The sequence below is a fragment of the Anopheles bellator genome, chromosome 2 (genome assembly GCF_943735745.2).
Source record: "Anopheles bellator chromosome 2, idAnoBellAS_SP24_06.2, whole genome shotgun sequence".
Taxonomy (NCBI): Eukaryota; Metazoa; Arthropoda; class Insecta; order Diptera; family Culicidae; genus Anopheles; species Anopheles bellator.
In genome coordinates this window covers 57264497-57275956 of record NC_071286.1, presented here as the reverse complement: position 1 = coordinate 57275956, position 11460 = coordinate 57264497, and the positions used below count along the sequence as shown (strand labels likewise).

Below are 11460 nucleotides of genomic sequence, written 5' to 3'. Positions count from 1 at the left end.
TGTCGTCTGATATTACACGAGAGCGTTGATCGATCGGCCATTGAGGAGTGTTTATAAAACCTGTTTGGCGTCAGACATTCCGCACGTGTCGCGATGTAGGAAGCCTTTTTCGTGTATATTTTTTGAGAACCTAGCTTCAAAACAAAATTAGCATTCCAATGACGCAACTGTGAATTGTTTCTAGTATCTGTATGTCCAGCATCTTTGTTGAGACGACTGGTCAATGGGGGTTTGCTGTAAATATGTATTTACCATCCATATCGAATATTCGTAGTTTTTTAGTTTTTAATTTTTCCTCGCTTACATTTCGATACCAGGTTTATGTTGACTCTTATCCTTTTTGTCTTGTAACTGAAAGATCTGAGTTAACAAACAAAGCTCCTTTCCATGATCTCACCTGCTCACCACTACCACGTTTTGCACAATATTGTTCGACTAATTTTAACTTGCAGCATACCCTTGCTAGCTCCACTCGATGGCGAATCCAATGTCGGACGGGATCGATTGCAATCGGCTCGCTACATACGACGTCAGAGGATAGGATTGAGCACCGCATCTGCCGTAGACGTCGTCCCAATGCACGTAGTCCAGGTAAACGCCTCCCAAACGCTTCTGCTGCACCAGGTCCATTTTGTAGCGAAGTGACGTGACGTCATCGTAACTAACCCGTTCTTCCAGCCCACTCTGCACGATTCTGGTTGCGTACGGCATCAGCCCGTACGGATCCCATCGACGAGACCAACCATACTGTCTCAATGATTCGCAAAGCTACACGACAGGAGCCGGATGTCAAATATCTTTCTACAGAGATTGGAAGGGAACTCCACAAGCTTGATCACTCACCTTTCGATAAGGCTCCACTTTCTTTACGGTCCCAAGGCTTCTTAAGTTGGAAAACGAACTGCCAAAAAAGTTTGCATACATATTGCTGTATTGGTACGAGACACCAAACAATGCTATGGCCAGTAACATCTTCTTCGGCGGACACCCATTGTCGATCCATAGCTGTGTGGAATCGGTCTGTAAAATTTGATAGTTCGCCATTAGTTGTCATGAATCAAGCGGAACGGCAAAACGATCTACTCACGATATCGTATTTGTTGTCTATCGTTTGCGGTAAACTAATGCCGCCCAGTGCAGCGGGTATTCTTGGCAGTTGGATAGGTTTGCTGTGCATAGGAGCATGTGAATCTCCTCCCGTCACTTCCTTGGCGTCGACCGTCACGACATCGGCCAGTTCACACACTTCCGGTACGTTGTACGAATCCGTGATCGCGTTGGGATGAATGGACACACGGAACCACAGCTCGCGGTTCCGGCCCCGAATGCTTCCACTAGCGGCCGTCACCATCTGGCGGAGGTCCTGAAGCAACAGCACCATCGAGATACGATCGAAGTCGGATCCACCAAACTCCTGGGTACCACCGGGGTAGTTCCAATTGATCTCGACCCCATCAGCATCCAGCTCCAGGAGCAGTGTCCCTACGACCTGCACGAAAGCGCGCCTCCGTGAGCCAATGGAGGCCACGGTGGAATAATCGATCTGAGAGCCCTTGATCGATGCTATGACACGAGCATTACTGGAACGCCTTCTAACACTGGACACCAGATTACTGAACGCTCTCTTATCGTTATCCTATCGAATAAAACAGAAACCCTTCATCACCAACGGAAAACTTGCTTCCGGGCAGCCAATCGCTTACGTTGAAAAGCATTTGTCGGCCAACGGTTTTGGGGAACCAAAATGCTTTGAAGATCACATCCTTGCACACTTCCAGCGGAATATAGTCCGGAGGATAGCCGTCCTGGGCAGCACTGTCAGACCCATAGCCACAGACGAGCCGCTTACTTTGGCTTTTGATCAACTGCGGTAATAACGCCACAATCAACAAGGCGAGAAGCGCGCAGCACCGACGGTGGACCTTCAAACCCATTATGGGCAGATCATCGGCTCGTTGGCTGTTATCGGCTCGAGAGGCGCGATAGAACTGCCATCCGGTGTCGCAGAAAGTGCTAATAAACCGCTGGAGCAGACGCGCTTCTCAAAACCGGTTTAAAGTTTATTTAAGCAAATCGCACGTGCTCCTTCGAGGCCCGATGGTTTCGGGTGTGTCATCCGCCTCACACACCTTCCGATCACACGATCACTTTCGGTCAGGTTTACTCTGCGGAATTAAACCTGCTATTTTTACGAAAATCTCAATCCAATCCGGTCGATTGACGTCAAAGACCTCTGCATGCATTAAAATGCGGAACCAAAGAAGAAACTTCTTTCGAACTCCGGAATTTATTATCAAATCCAAACGACTGTCACTCCTAACTCCATTCTATGGCGAATCCAATGTCGGACTGGATCGACTGCAGTCGGTACGCTACGTAGGATGTTAAAGGGTATGCTTGGCCACACCTGGCGTAGATATCATCCCAATGCACGTAGTCGACGTATACGCCACCTAAACGCTTGTCCTGCACCAGGTCCAATTTGTAGCGAAGAGACGTGACGTCATCGTAACTCATGATTTCGTCTTCGTTGTGAGGAAGTTGTCTCACTGCGTACGGCATCATGCCATATTTGTCCCAAACAATTGTCCATCCTGGTTCGGACAACGACAAACATAGCTAGATATTGGAGGGAAGAGAGAAATCAATATGTGTTTAAACGTCGTTGATGCAGGCTTCGTTTCTATCAAAACCAAGTAAATTCAACTCAATCCATACCTCACGATACGATACTATTCCTTTAAAAAAACCACCCCATCTGGGGTAGCTCGGACCGAAAAATGTACGCTTAGAATGGGTGTAGTTCTTGACGACTCCGTAAAATGGCACTCCAAGTAGTAGCTTCTTCTGTGGACAACCATCGTTGATCCACCTTACCGTGCCGTCAGTCTGAAATATATCATGGGACATTAAGATTGAAGCTTTACCTTTCCCTGGTAGTACGTACGATGCTACTTCTAGTATCATGAAGACTTGTAATTACGCCATTTTTATCACTTGATTCAACGGTGCCGTTTATGGGGGCATGCGATACAGTGAAACGTACATTCATCGCTTCGAGCGTAACGTGATCGACGACGTCGCAGATGTCGAACACATTGTATGAAGCATCGATTACTCCTTGCTGTATAGACCCTCGAAACCAGAGCTCTCGATTGCGACCGTTTAGCCGCTTATTTGCAGCCATTACGATCTGCCGCAGGTCTTGGAGTAAGATCACCTTCGTCATGCGATCGGTAGAATACTTGCTCAGTAGTTCTGGTGAATAAGCGCCATTCTGAATCCAGTTGATCTCGACAGCGTCGGCATCTAGCTCGAGCAAAAGTGTCCCGACGGCATGAACAAATGCTCGTCGACGATCGCTGATGCTGGAAACGATTGCAAACTCATAATGTGATCCATCGATCGATGCCACCACGCGGATGGTATTGGATAGTTTGCGCACGGCAGACACCACCTGACTGAATGCGGTCTTGTCAGTATCCTGTCAAAAGTTGTTTAAAATAGCTATGTATACGCAATGCCGGGACCTAGGACCAAGGACCTTACATCGAAGACCATTTGTCGTCCAACGCTGCGGGGAAATGGGAATGCTTTGAAGATCACGTGTGTGCATAACTCGACGGGAATGTAGTCAGGACGATAGCCGCCTTTAAGAGCCCGTGGGTGCTCGTAGCTGCAAGCAAGCTTCTTGCTTTGACCTTCTATCAACTCTGGCAACAGCACCAACAGAATCCAAAGAACACAAGGCAGTGCCATAGCTTCACAAGTACTTCAGACAAAGGATCACTGCTGCTGAACGATCTGCACGATTCGATAACACGACGATAACTGCGCTAGGTGTACTTGCTTCAGACGGATCGTTCTCTCAGATGTTTACTTGCGTCCGTGGTGTTGATATTTTTCTTGCTTAGGTGTGAATGTTTAACTTTTGCAAATTTGGCATATCATGGGCCTACAGTGATTCTACTTGCGGTATGCAAAAACCGAAAGTGTGCGTTTCGATTGTGTATTCCGTGGAACTTCTCATAAATAAATTGTTTTTTATGTTTACACGATCCTATCAAGTATGACGTCAGAAACTGTTATAAAATGATGGAGAAAATGGATGGACAATGCAACGCGCTGCTTTATTTCTTCTTGAGTAAAACTTTAACATTCACGGAAGAAATGAAAAATTGAATAGTTTCGTAAGAGCGATTAGTAAAGCAAAACATATTTTAAGGACAAAAATCAATACACGATTTATCGTACCTTGAGAAGAACTGTTCAAATGAAGGGAAAATAATGTTGAGCTCTTCAAAACGATAAGATACAAAACAAAATTTCCAATATAGTGAAAATGAGCAAATGAAAAAAAGTAACACAACATGATAAAAAATGCAGGTTGTTTTTATTATTAGAACGAACGCCAATTTAAAATGTTGCACTCAAGTTGACGCACTGCCAGGGTTCGAACTGGAGGCTTTCGCATACAGCAACAAAAATGTAGCTAAGAATTGGTAAAATTGATTCTTTATTCCTATTTTAGGGATGATGTGTTTAGAAAATTCCAGTGACTCGTGTTTCCCATGCGTCAGCTGTGGTATACTTTTCCCACAATACGAAGTGAGCAATAATGAAACAAGCAAACTTATGGATACTCTCAAACATGGCTCAGACATACAGGAAACAATAGCACCAGTTTGGCCGCATTTTCGAGGTTCATCAATTCTATTATCCACTAATCCACTTTAAATGAGTCTTCAACGTCTATTTCGTTTCCTCTGGACGGTGAGCAAACTGTCAGAGCTAATGAATCCCCGCGCTGGTACCACCTGAGGACGGCATTTTTTCCCATTTAAACTAATCCGGGAGAGAAAACCGTACGGTGGCTTACAGTCCGTTTACGGGCATTTCTTTTTTTCACCTTTTTGGTGTTCTTCTGCAAACCGATGATGGGCAAAGTGTTAGAGAAAAATAATTCATCATGTGCGCTTTATACGTAGAGGAATTAAACGGACATACAAATAAACTAAACAATTACAGACTTATATTTTATGGATTGTGTTCTTAGGAAAAGAGCAGCCTTGTCTCCGGTGCCAATTATTTGGAGAGCACAAAATGTTCATAATTACAATTACATTATAATTCCATTAAACATTATTCAAGTGAAAAGTGTGTCAGGCGAAAATCAATACTTTTTTACGGGGAAATCAGAATATTTCCATTAAAACTAACATTGCAAATGGTAGTACATGAGGTTCTGTTGTTTTTGTTTTACTGGAATTTACGGCCAGAGTGTACTTTGTTTTTCGAGTCTCTGAAAAGAAAAACAATCCGACTAAAACATTTTTCCTAATTCCGGATTTTGGTCTTGGAAGTGTGATTTATTTAAGCAAGGTTTTTATTGTATTATTTGTTGAAGTGGTAATTCAAAATAAGAAAAAGTTTCGTAGGTTTCATCCTCTTTTCCATTCTCAGCCTAATCCTCCTCCCCCTCATCCAACATTCGCAGCCTAGCTTTAAAAGCTCCAAAAGCTCAGCGAAATTCAACAAAATCTGAAATATTTCACTCAGCCATGGGGAGAAATGTTTCACTGGTTTTGGCCCAAACAGCGAAGCTCTTTGGCTCAAATCGATTTAAATTAAAGTAACCGTTGATGGCGATTAGTTCAATCTTCGACGGAATCTCAACTCTGCGGCCGCCTTTGGCTATGCACCAAATATTCTGAGTTCCGTGACGTTATGTGTCTTAAAGCTTCGTATTGTTCTCCCATTCGACCGATCCTTGAGCATGCTTGAGTTGTCTTTGGCATCCGCACTATCAGTGCTGGATTGATCGTATTGAGGCCGTACAGCGCAAGTTCACAAGGATCGCTGTCCGTCGACTTGGTTAGTATGCTGCGGATCAACTTCCACCATATAAAACGCGCTGCCTCCTGCTTGGGCTACGTTCACTCGAACAACGAAGACGGTTAGTGCAGGTTGTGTTCGCATTTAAGATTTTGACCTCACGTATTGACTCCCCTCCCATAGACAAATGAAGGGCTTCCATAGAAAATATCTGTAAATTTCAGCAAAACTCGGATAGTTTTCAATCATTTTGAACGCAATGCAGCTGGTGCGAGTTTTGGCATGTATCCAGCGGGAAGCGAGAAGGGACGCCGACCAGGAGGCCGTTTGAAACTCCGGATAGTCAAGAAATGAGGCGGCGTGGCGAAGCTCATCGGGACCTGCTAGTTGCTTGTAAATAAGCTTAATGTTTTCTTTCTGAAAGCACTGAAACACTACCAAAAAGGGCGTTAAATTTTACCATTGCATAATTTATTATTTTCTCCATAGAAAATCCCATAGAAAACTCCACAGAAACGCCAAGAAAATATATTTTCATCTGTTATCAAAGGCTATTCTGTCGTAATTTCTGCTTGCCATGTTGTCTTTGCATAACATCGCGTGCGGAATCGACTTCCAAATTAAATTATTTACATCTGTTTACAAACAAAATTGTTCACGCTGAATTTTTCCTGCTAACAACGTCTCACATTCGGTACCGAGTCTGGCCGAATCTCAACGACGGATCCACCAAAAAGACGCGTGGCTTTCACGTGCCCATCTTCTGCCTATCTGTCCCTCGTCCCAATGTATCCTACAAAACGTTAACGGCTCTGCACTAGCTATGGCTGTTGTATAGCGTACGGTAGTGTCCTGTTCGATAAAACTAGTTTTAATTATTGTAGGAGAATGTACACAGCAAACGGAAGAGCGAAAAAAAACATGGACATCGCAAGAGGCTTCGTCGTGAATCGTGTCTGGCAGGGTCATCGGGCGCAGGGGGTCTCGACACAAAGTTGTTCTATTTACATTGCATCCGTGACAAAACGTGTCCGCCAGTCGGTGAAGAAAGGGCTATCTACACGCTTCCGAGGAGAAACTACTTCCGGCGCACACATCCTCGTTCATTTGGCAGTTGGCGTAGCATTGATCTGGGCTGTTGGGTGGAAGGTTCTGCGTCTAGGCCTTGTTGACGTTGTTGCCAACCGCTTGCTGCTGCGGCTCGTTGCCTCCGGGTGCGTTGTTGGCCGAGTGATTATCGCCCTCGGAGTCCTTCATCGAGCCACCGTCCTCGGAGTCGTGGCCGACCAGGGCGCGGTACTTCTTGGAGATCGCTTCCCAGTCTGCAACGTTCTCGATTCGGGTCGTATTGACAGTGGTGAAACTGACTTGCGAGCCAAGCGGAGACAGATGCATAGCGGAAAGCGCGGTCGAGTCTGGGAAGACAGAGGAAGGATCGGTGTAAGTGTGTGGTGTCCGGCTTGTCGGGCGGGCGATCGAGTTGAGATGGGTCGAATCGGAACGCTGAAGAATCGGTCGGTCGCTCGGTTGATCGTGATACGTCGGTGCTTGGCAACGTTACACATCCAAAATCCAAACCGTTCAACCATTACACCGGCTCTAGGGCTACGAAACGCGCGCAATCCGCGAGGGATCCCCGGGGTCAGTCAACGTCAACGACGGTTGCCCTCGAGAACCGCCCATCCGACTGGGGTCTACTACTAGTATCATGTTCGATGGCGGGCTAGGATGATTGGACAAATAAGCATACCACTACCGAGGTCCAAACGGAGGAGTACCACTACAAATGAGCTCAATCCACAGGCGTTACAATGAATACTTACTAACACACACAGTCACACATCGACATTATGCTCTAGAAATGAATCATTTACACAATACCATGACAAAGGCACACGAACATGTCCGCGCTGCATGAGGTCACGAACTTACGGGCAGCTTCTACTACCAGAGAGGGAGCCCCGGGTTACGCTCCGGTCTCTGGAGCAGAGGTCCTGAACCAGTTGTGAACCTGTGCTCCAGAGCAGTCTACGTTCATGGGGGGTCACACATAACACTAACGAGGATACAAAGGCGAGTCCTTGCGGCTCGATACGTACGCGCGTTGAAGTTGAAAGTATAAACGGAAATAGTATAGGCAGACAGAGAGAGCAGGGAGAGCAGAGGGAGAGAGAGAGTAATAAAATAAAGAGACAAGCGCATGCTGTCTACTGTGCACACCTTTAGGAGCCACCTGACCTTTCTTCACTTTCGACAACCACTTGGCACCTGCTTTGGTGCGCGGACTCTGCTGTCCACGGTGGAGATTCATCATCTGTACCAGCGATGGTCGCTTCTTCTTCACTAAGCGGGCCTGTTGAGGATAGAGAAGTTAAGGATTTGATGGCGCGTGAACTAGTGATTGTTGGCAGTTTTTTTTTGTTTGTTTATGTAAAACTATTCGACGCCCTCTGGCGGACTGGCAACACTCTGGGAGTTCGACTCGTGTGATGTGACGCTAGTGACCAAAGTATTGGGACCGTTGCACCGCTTGCGAGCTATTTTATTCACATACACGAGGTGTGTTCAAAAAGTACTGAGAGCTTTATATTTACGCGGGTTACGTGGACTCGATTTTTTTGTGACGTTTTTTGGCTATTCATGTCACTCACTTACCGAAAGCTGGCACTTACTGATTACTTACTTACTTACTTACTTACTTGTCCTACCTATTTGTCTATGCGTTGAGAATCGGACTGTTATAAAGAGCACCGGAGGATTCTAAAAAAGGACTCTCTGATGGCATCAGCAAGATGTGATGCGTCACAAGCTTCTAAAACCGGATGCAAACGTTAATTCAGATCGCTATTGACAACAAATGATCAGTTTGAACCATGCATTGATCCAAAAAGACCGAAATGCTTTTTTTTTTTTGGTTAGCAAAGGACGCGCCTGGTGAGGCACAGTGATCAATAAACGTTTCCATGATCCCCAATGAAAAGCTGGTTGAGGATACTGTCAAATCACTTGGAGCTGCTATACCCCGTCGACTTATTCACCAGACTTGGCTCTTTCCGAATATCATTCTTTTTCATCGATGGGACAAGTATTGGCTGAGTAGCATCTCATTTCCTTCGAGGGTGTCGAAATGGGATGACTAATTAGTGTACTTAAAAAGACGAAGAATTATTTCGTCTGGGAAACCACAAATTAACCGAACGATGGATGAAATGCTAGCTACACATTTGGCGATGGCACATACTTTGAATAAAATAGAATTTTCATTTCAATGTTAACAAACATTTGATTTTTTTTAAACAGTCCGATTCTCCACGCATAGACCGAAGCCGAAAAGTTCTGCCATTTTGATTGATCAGTAAATTTTTAAAAACTGCTTTGCTTGAACGTGTTTTTGGCTCATCGCCTATTTTTGTTTTTTCCCAAAATTGGAAGGCAAAGAATCAGTATAAAATTTTGTGTCAAAATTTAAATTAAGAGCTGATTTTTTGAAGTGCTTCCAGCATTGGAAAAATCGCAAAACTGCATAATATCTGATGGAAATCACATCAAAGGGAACAAAATAAATATTTGTGAATATTTTTGAAAAGGCGCAAAATTCCCAGCACTTTTTGAACAGTCCTCGTAGGCACACGGGGCCGCCTAATACTGTGGTCACTGTGGTCAATGAAGCTGCTGTACAGATCGAAGTGAGGTTTGTGTAAAGAACAGAGTGTATGGAACAAAATGGACAGGGTGATCCATAAATTCGAGCCCTAGACAGCGAGATCAGTGAGATCGGTAACAGGTATGTGTGGAAAACGAAATCGAAATGTACAATTCCTGTTTCTCTGCGCGATCCTTTGTGTTCTCTCTAGTGTTCTCTCGGCTCGGCTCCTTCGCCTCCTGCAAGCCGCTTGTACCTACCCTGACCGGATCGTGAACGATCGCATGGAGTCTAGTGTACCTAGGGTGGCGGCCTCACGGTTCGGCCACTACTAATACCTTACCAGTGGTGATACTGGAACCGGGTGCTTAACCCCCCGGCCGGCAACTTACCCGCACTTTCTCCACGATCCACACGAACCAGGTCGTGACGAGGTTCATCGGCGACGGCGCGGTCGACGTTCGGTGCATGTTGCGGATCAGCTTCGACAAGCCGTACTTCCACTCGATGTCGGATTGTGCCTAGAGGTGAGGCGTGTGAGGTGGTCGCAACAAGCAGACGAGCGGACGATCGGGTGTTCGGGAAAGGGAAACAAGAACCTTGCGTTAGTAACCTTACGGCGGAACGGCCCGCAGCTAGCTTCCGGTCGGCGTGGTCAGTGATGAACTGGGGTAGCGTTGTGGTGGTGTGTGTGTGGAATGGATGGATGGAACCGATACGCAAAAGAACAGGGACACCTGAGCCTCGTACGGGTGTTTCTGGGAGAGGCGAAAGCTTCACTCCCCCATGGCTGTGTGGTGTTTTTTCATTGGGGCGAAGCAGAAAGCGGCCTTTTGATGAGGAAGCCTTTCGCAATTGGAACGTAAAAAGTACAGACAATTTCGAAATGATTTTATTTGGTCAATACACGCACACCCCCGGGGCCATTGCTGGATCGGAATGGGACAGCTGCCCGGGGGGGTCCGGACTACTTCCGTCCCGTCCGCACAGCGTCCTTCAGATCCCTCAGTGTGCCTGGTCAGGGGAAAGGCAAACGGTGGCAATCCGAGTTGCCTTTCCCCGTGAGTCCTGAGCGTGTGCGACCTTACCAGAATAAACTACAAACGGGGAAATGTTCAAATCCGGAAGAAGATGGAAGTAACGGGGGAGGGGGGATCTACTCGAGGATCACACGGGAGGTAGAGGGTAAGGGGTCAGTGACTGTAACGAAAGATCGGTTCGGTGAGGAGCCATGATTTCTACGTAGTGTTTGCCAATCGGGGACACGCAAGTGAACGAAATCTACCGTGTCAGAAGGGACATTTCGGGTAGGGAGATAGAGATAAACAGAGAGAGAGAGAGAGACAGGAACAGAATAGACAGAGAGAGAGAGAGAGAGAGAAAGTAAACATTTTGAACATTTAATTGACAATGATACCTGAATTCTCTGATACGTATCAGACATCATAGCAATGAGCAGATTGATAAGTACAACCACTGATACCAACATGTATATGCCAAACACAATTTTGAACAAATACTCAGTCCAATACGGTTGTGTTCGTGTTGTATTCGGTGTCATTTTATCAATTTGTGTTTGATCGGTGGTGGTTTGACCAAATACAGCGAAAAAGAGCAGCTCGAATGACAGTATGGGGTTCATGCGCACTGTTGGTGTCGGAGGCGATGGTCGTGTGTTTTGGGCGTTTTTCGGTGTTCAGAAGGATTCCATGTTCGATCGGGATCGCGATCGAGTGTGCGTGTTGTTGTTGATCGTACAAGATTTGGGAATTTAGGTTTTGTCCCGGAATTCCGGATCCGGATGTTCGAATTCGGTAGACCAGTGTTTGTGTGTAGTGTTACGGTGTCAGAAAAAGGGGTCAGAAAAATATCATGTTAGAGAGAAGAAAGAGAGAGAGAGAGAGAGAGAGAGAGAGAGAGAAAGAGAAAAGAGAAGAGAAGAGAACAGCACCTTTAGCACGCGCGCGGCAACTAACCTGGAT

At 45.8% G+C, this 11460-nt stretch overlaps 3 protein-coding genes across 3 annotated transcripts in view; all 3 read right to left on the bottom strand.

Annotated features, from left to right (window-relative positions):
• Window positions 1–462: 462 nt before the first annotated feature.
• Window positions 463–1934, bottom strand: LOC131207765 (endochitinase-like). The gene is made up of 4 exons (XM_058200394.1): window positions 1704–1934; window positions 1088–1636; window positions 844–1020; window positions 463–768 (listed from the first exon to the last, which is right to left on the bottom strand). Exons 1-4 carry the CDS (start codon window positions 1932–1934, stop codon window positions 463–465), a joined length of 1263 nt encoding a protein of 420 aa, XP_058056377.1.
• A 382-nt stretch (window positions 1935–2316) lies between these two features.
• On the bottom strand, window positions 2317–3561 carry LOC131207764 (endochitinase-like). Its single transcript, XM_058200393.1, has 4 exons — window positions 3550–3561; window positions 3047–3484; window positions 2719–2889; window positions 2317–2619 (listed from the first exon to the last, which is right to left on the bottom strand). The coding sequence occupies exons 1-4, from the start codon at window positions 3559–3561 to the stop codon at window positions 2317–2319; spliced, it is 924 nt and encodes a 307-aa protein (XP_058056376.1).
• A 3432-nt stretch (window positions 3562–6993) lies between these two features.
• LOC131207763 (serine/threonine-protein phosphatase 6 regulatory ankyrin repeat subunit B) overlaps window positions 6994–11460 on the bottom strand; it is a 37998-nt gene continuing 33531 nt past the window's right edge. Inside the window, 4 exon segments of the mRNA XM_058200392.1 lie at window positions 6994–7250; window positions 8056–8188; window positions 9871–9999; window positions 11455–11460. The exon segment at window positions 11455–11460 is cut by the window's right edge and continues 206 nt beyond it. Of these exon segments, the coding sequence (XP_058056375.1) occupies window positions 6994–7250; window positions 8056–8188; window positions 9871–9999; window positions 11455–11460 (525 nt within the window).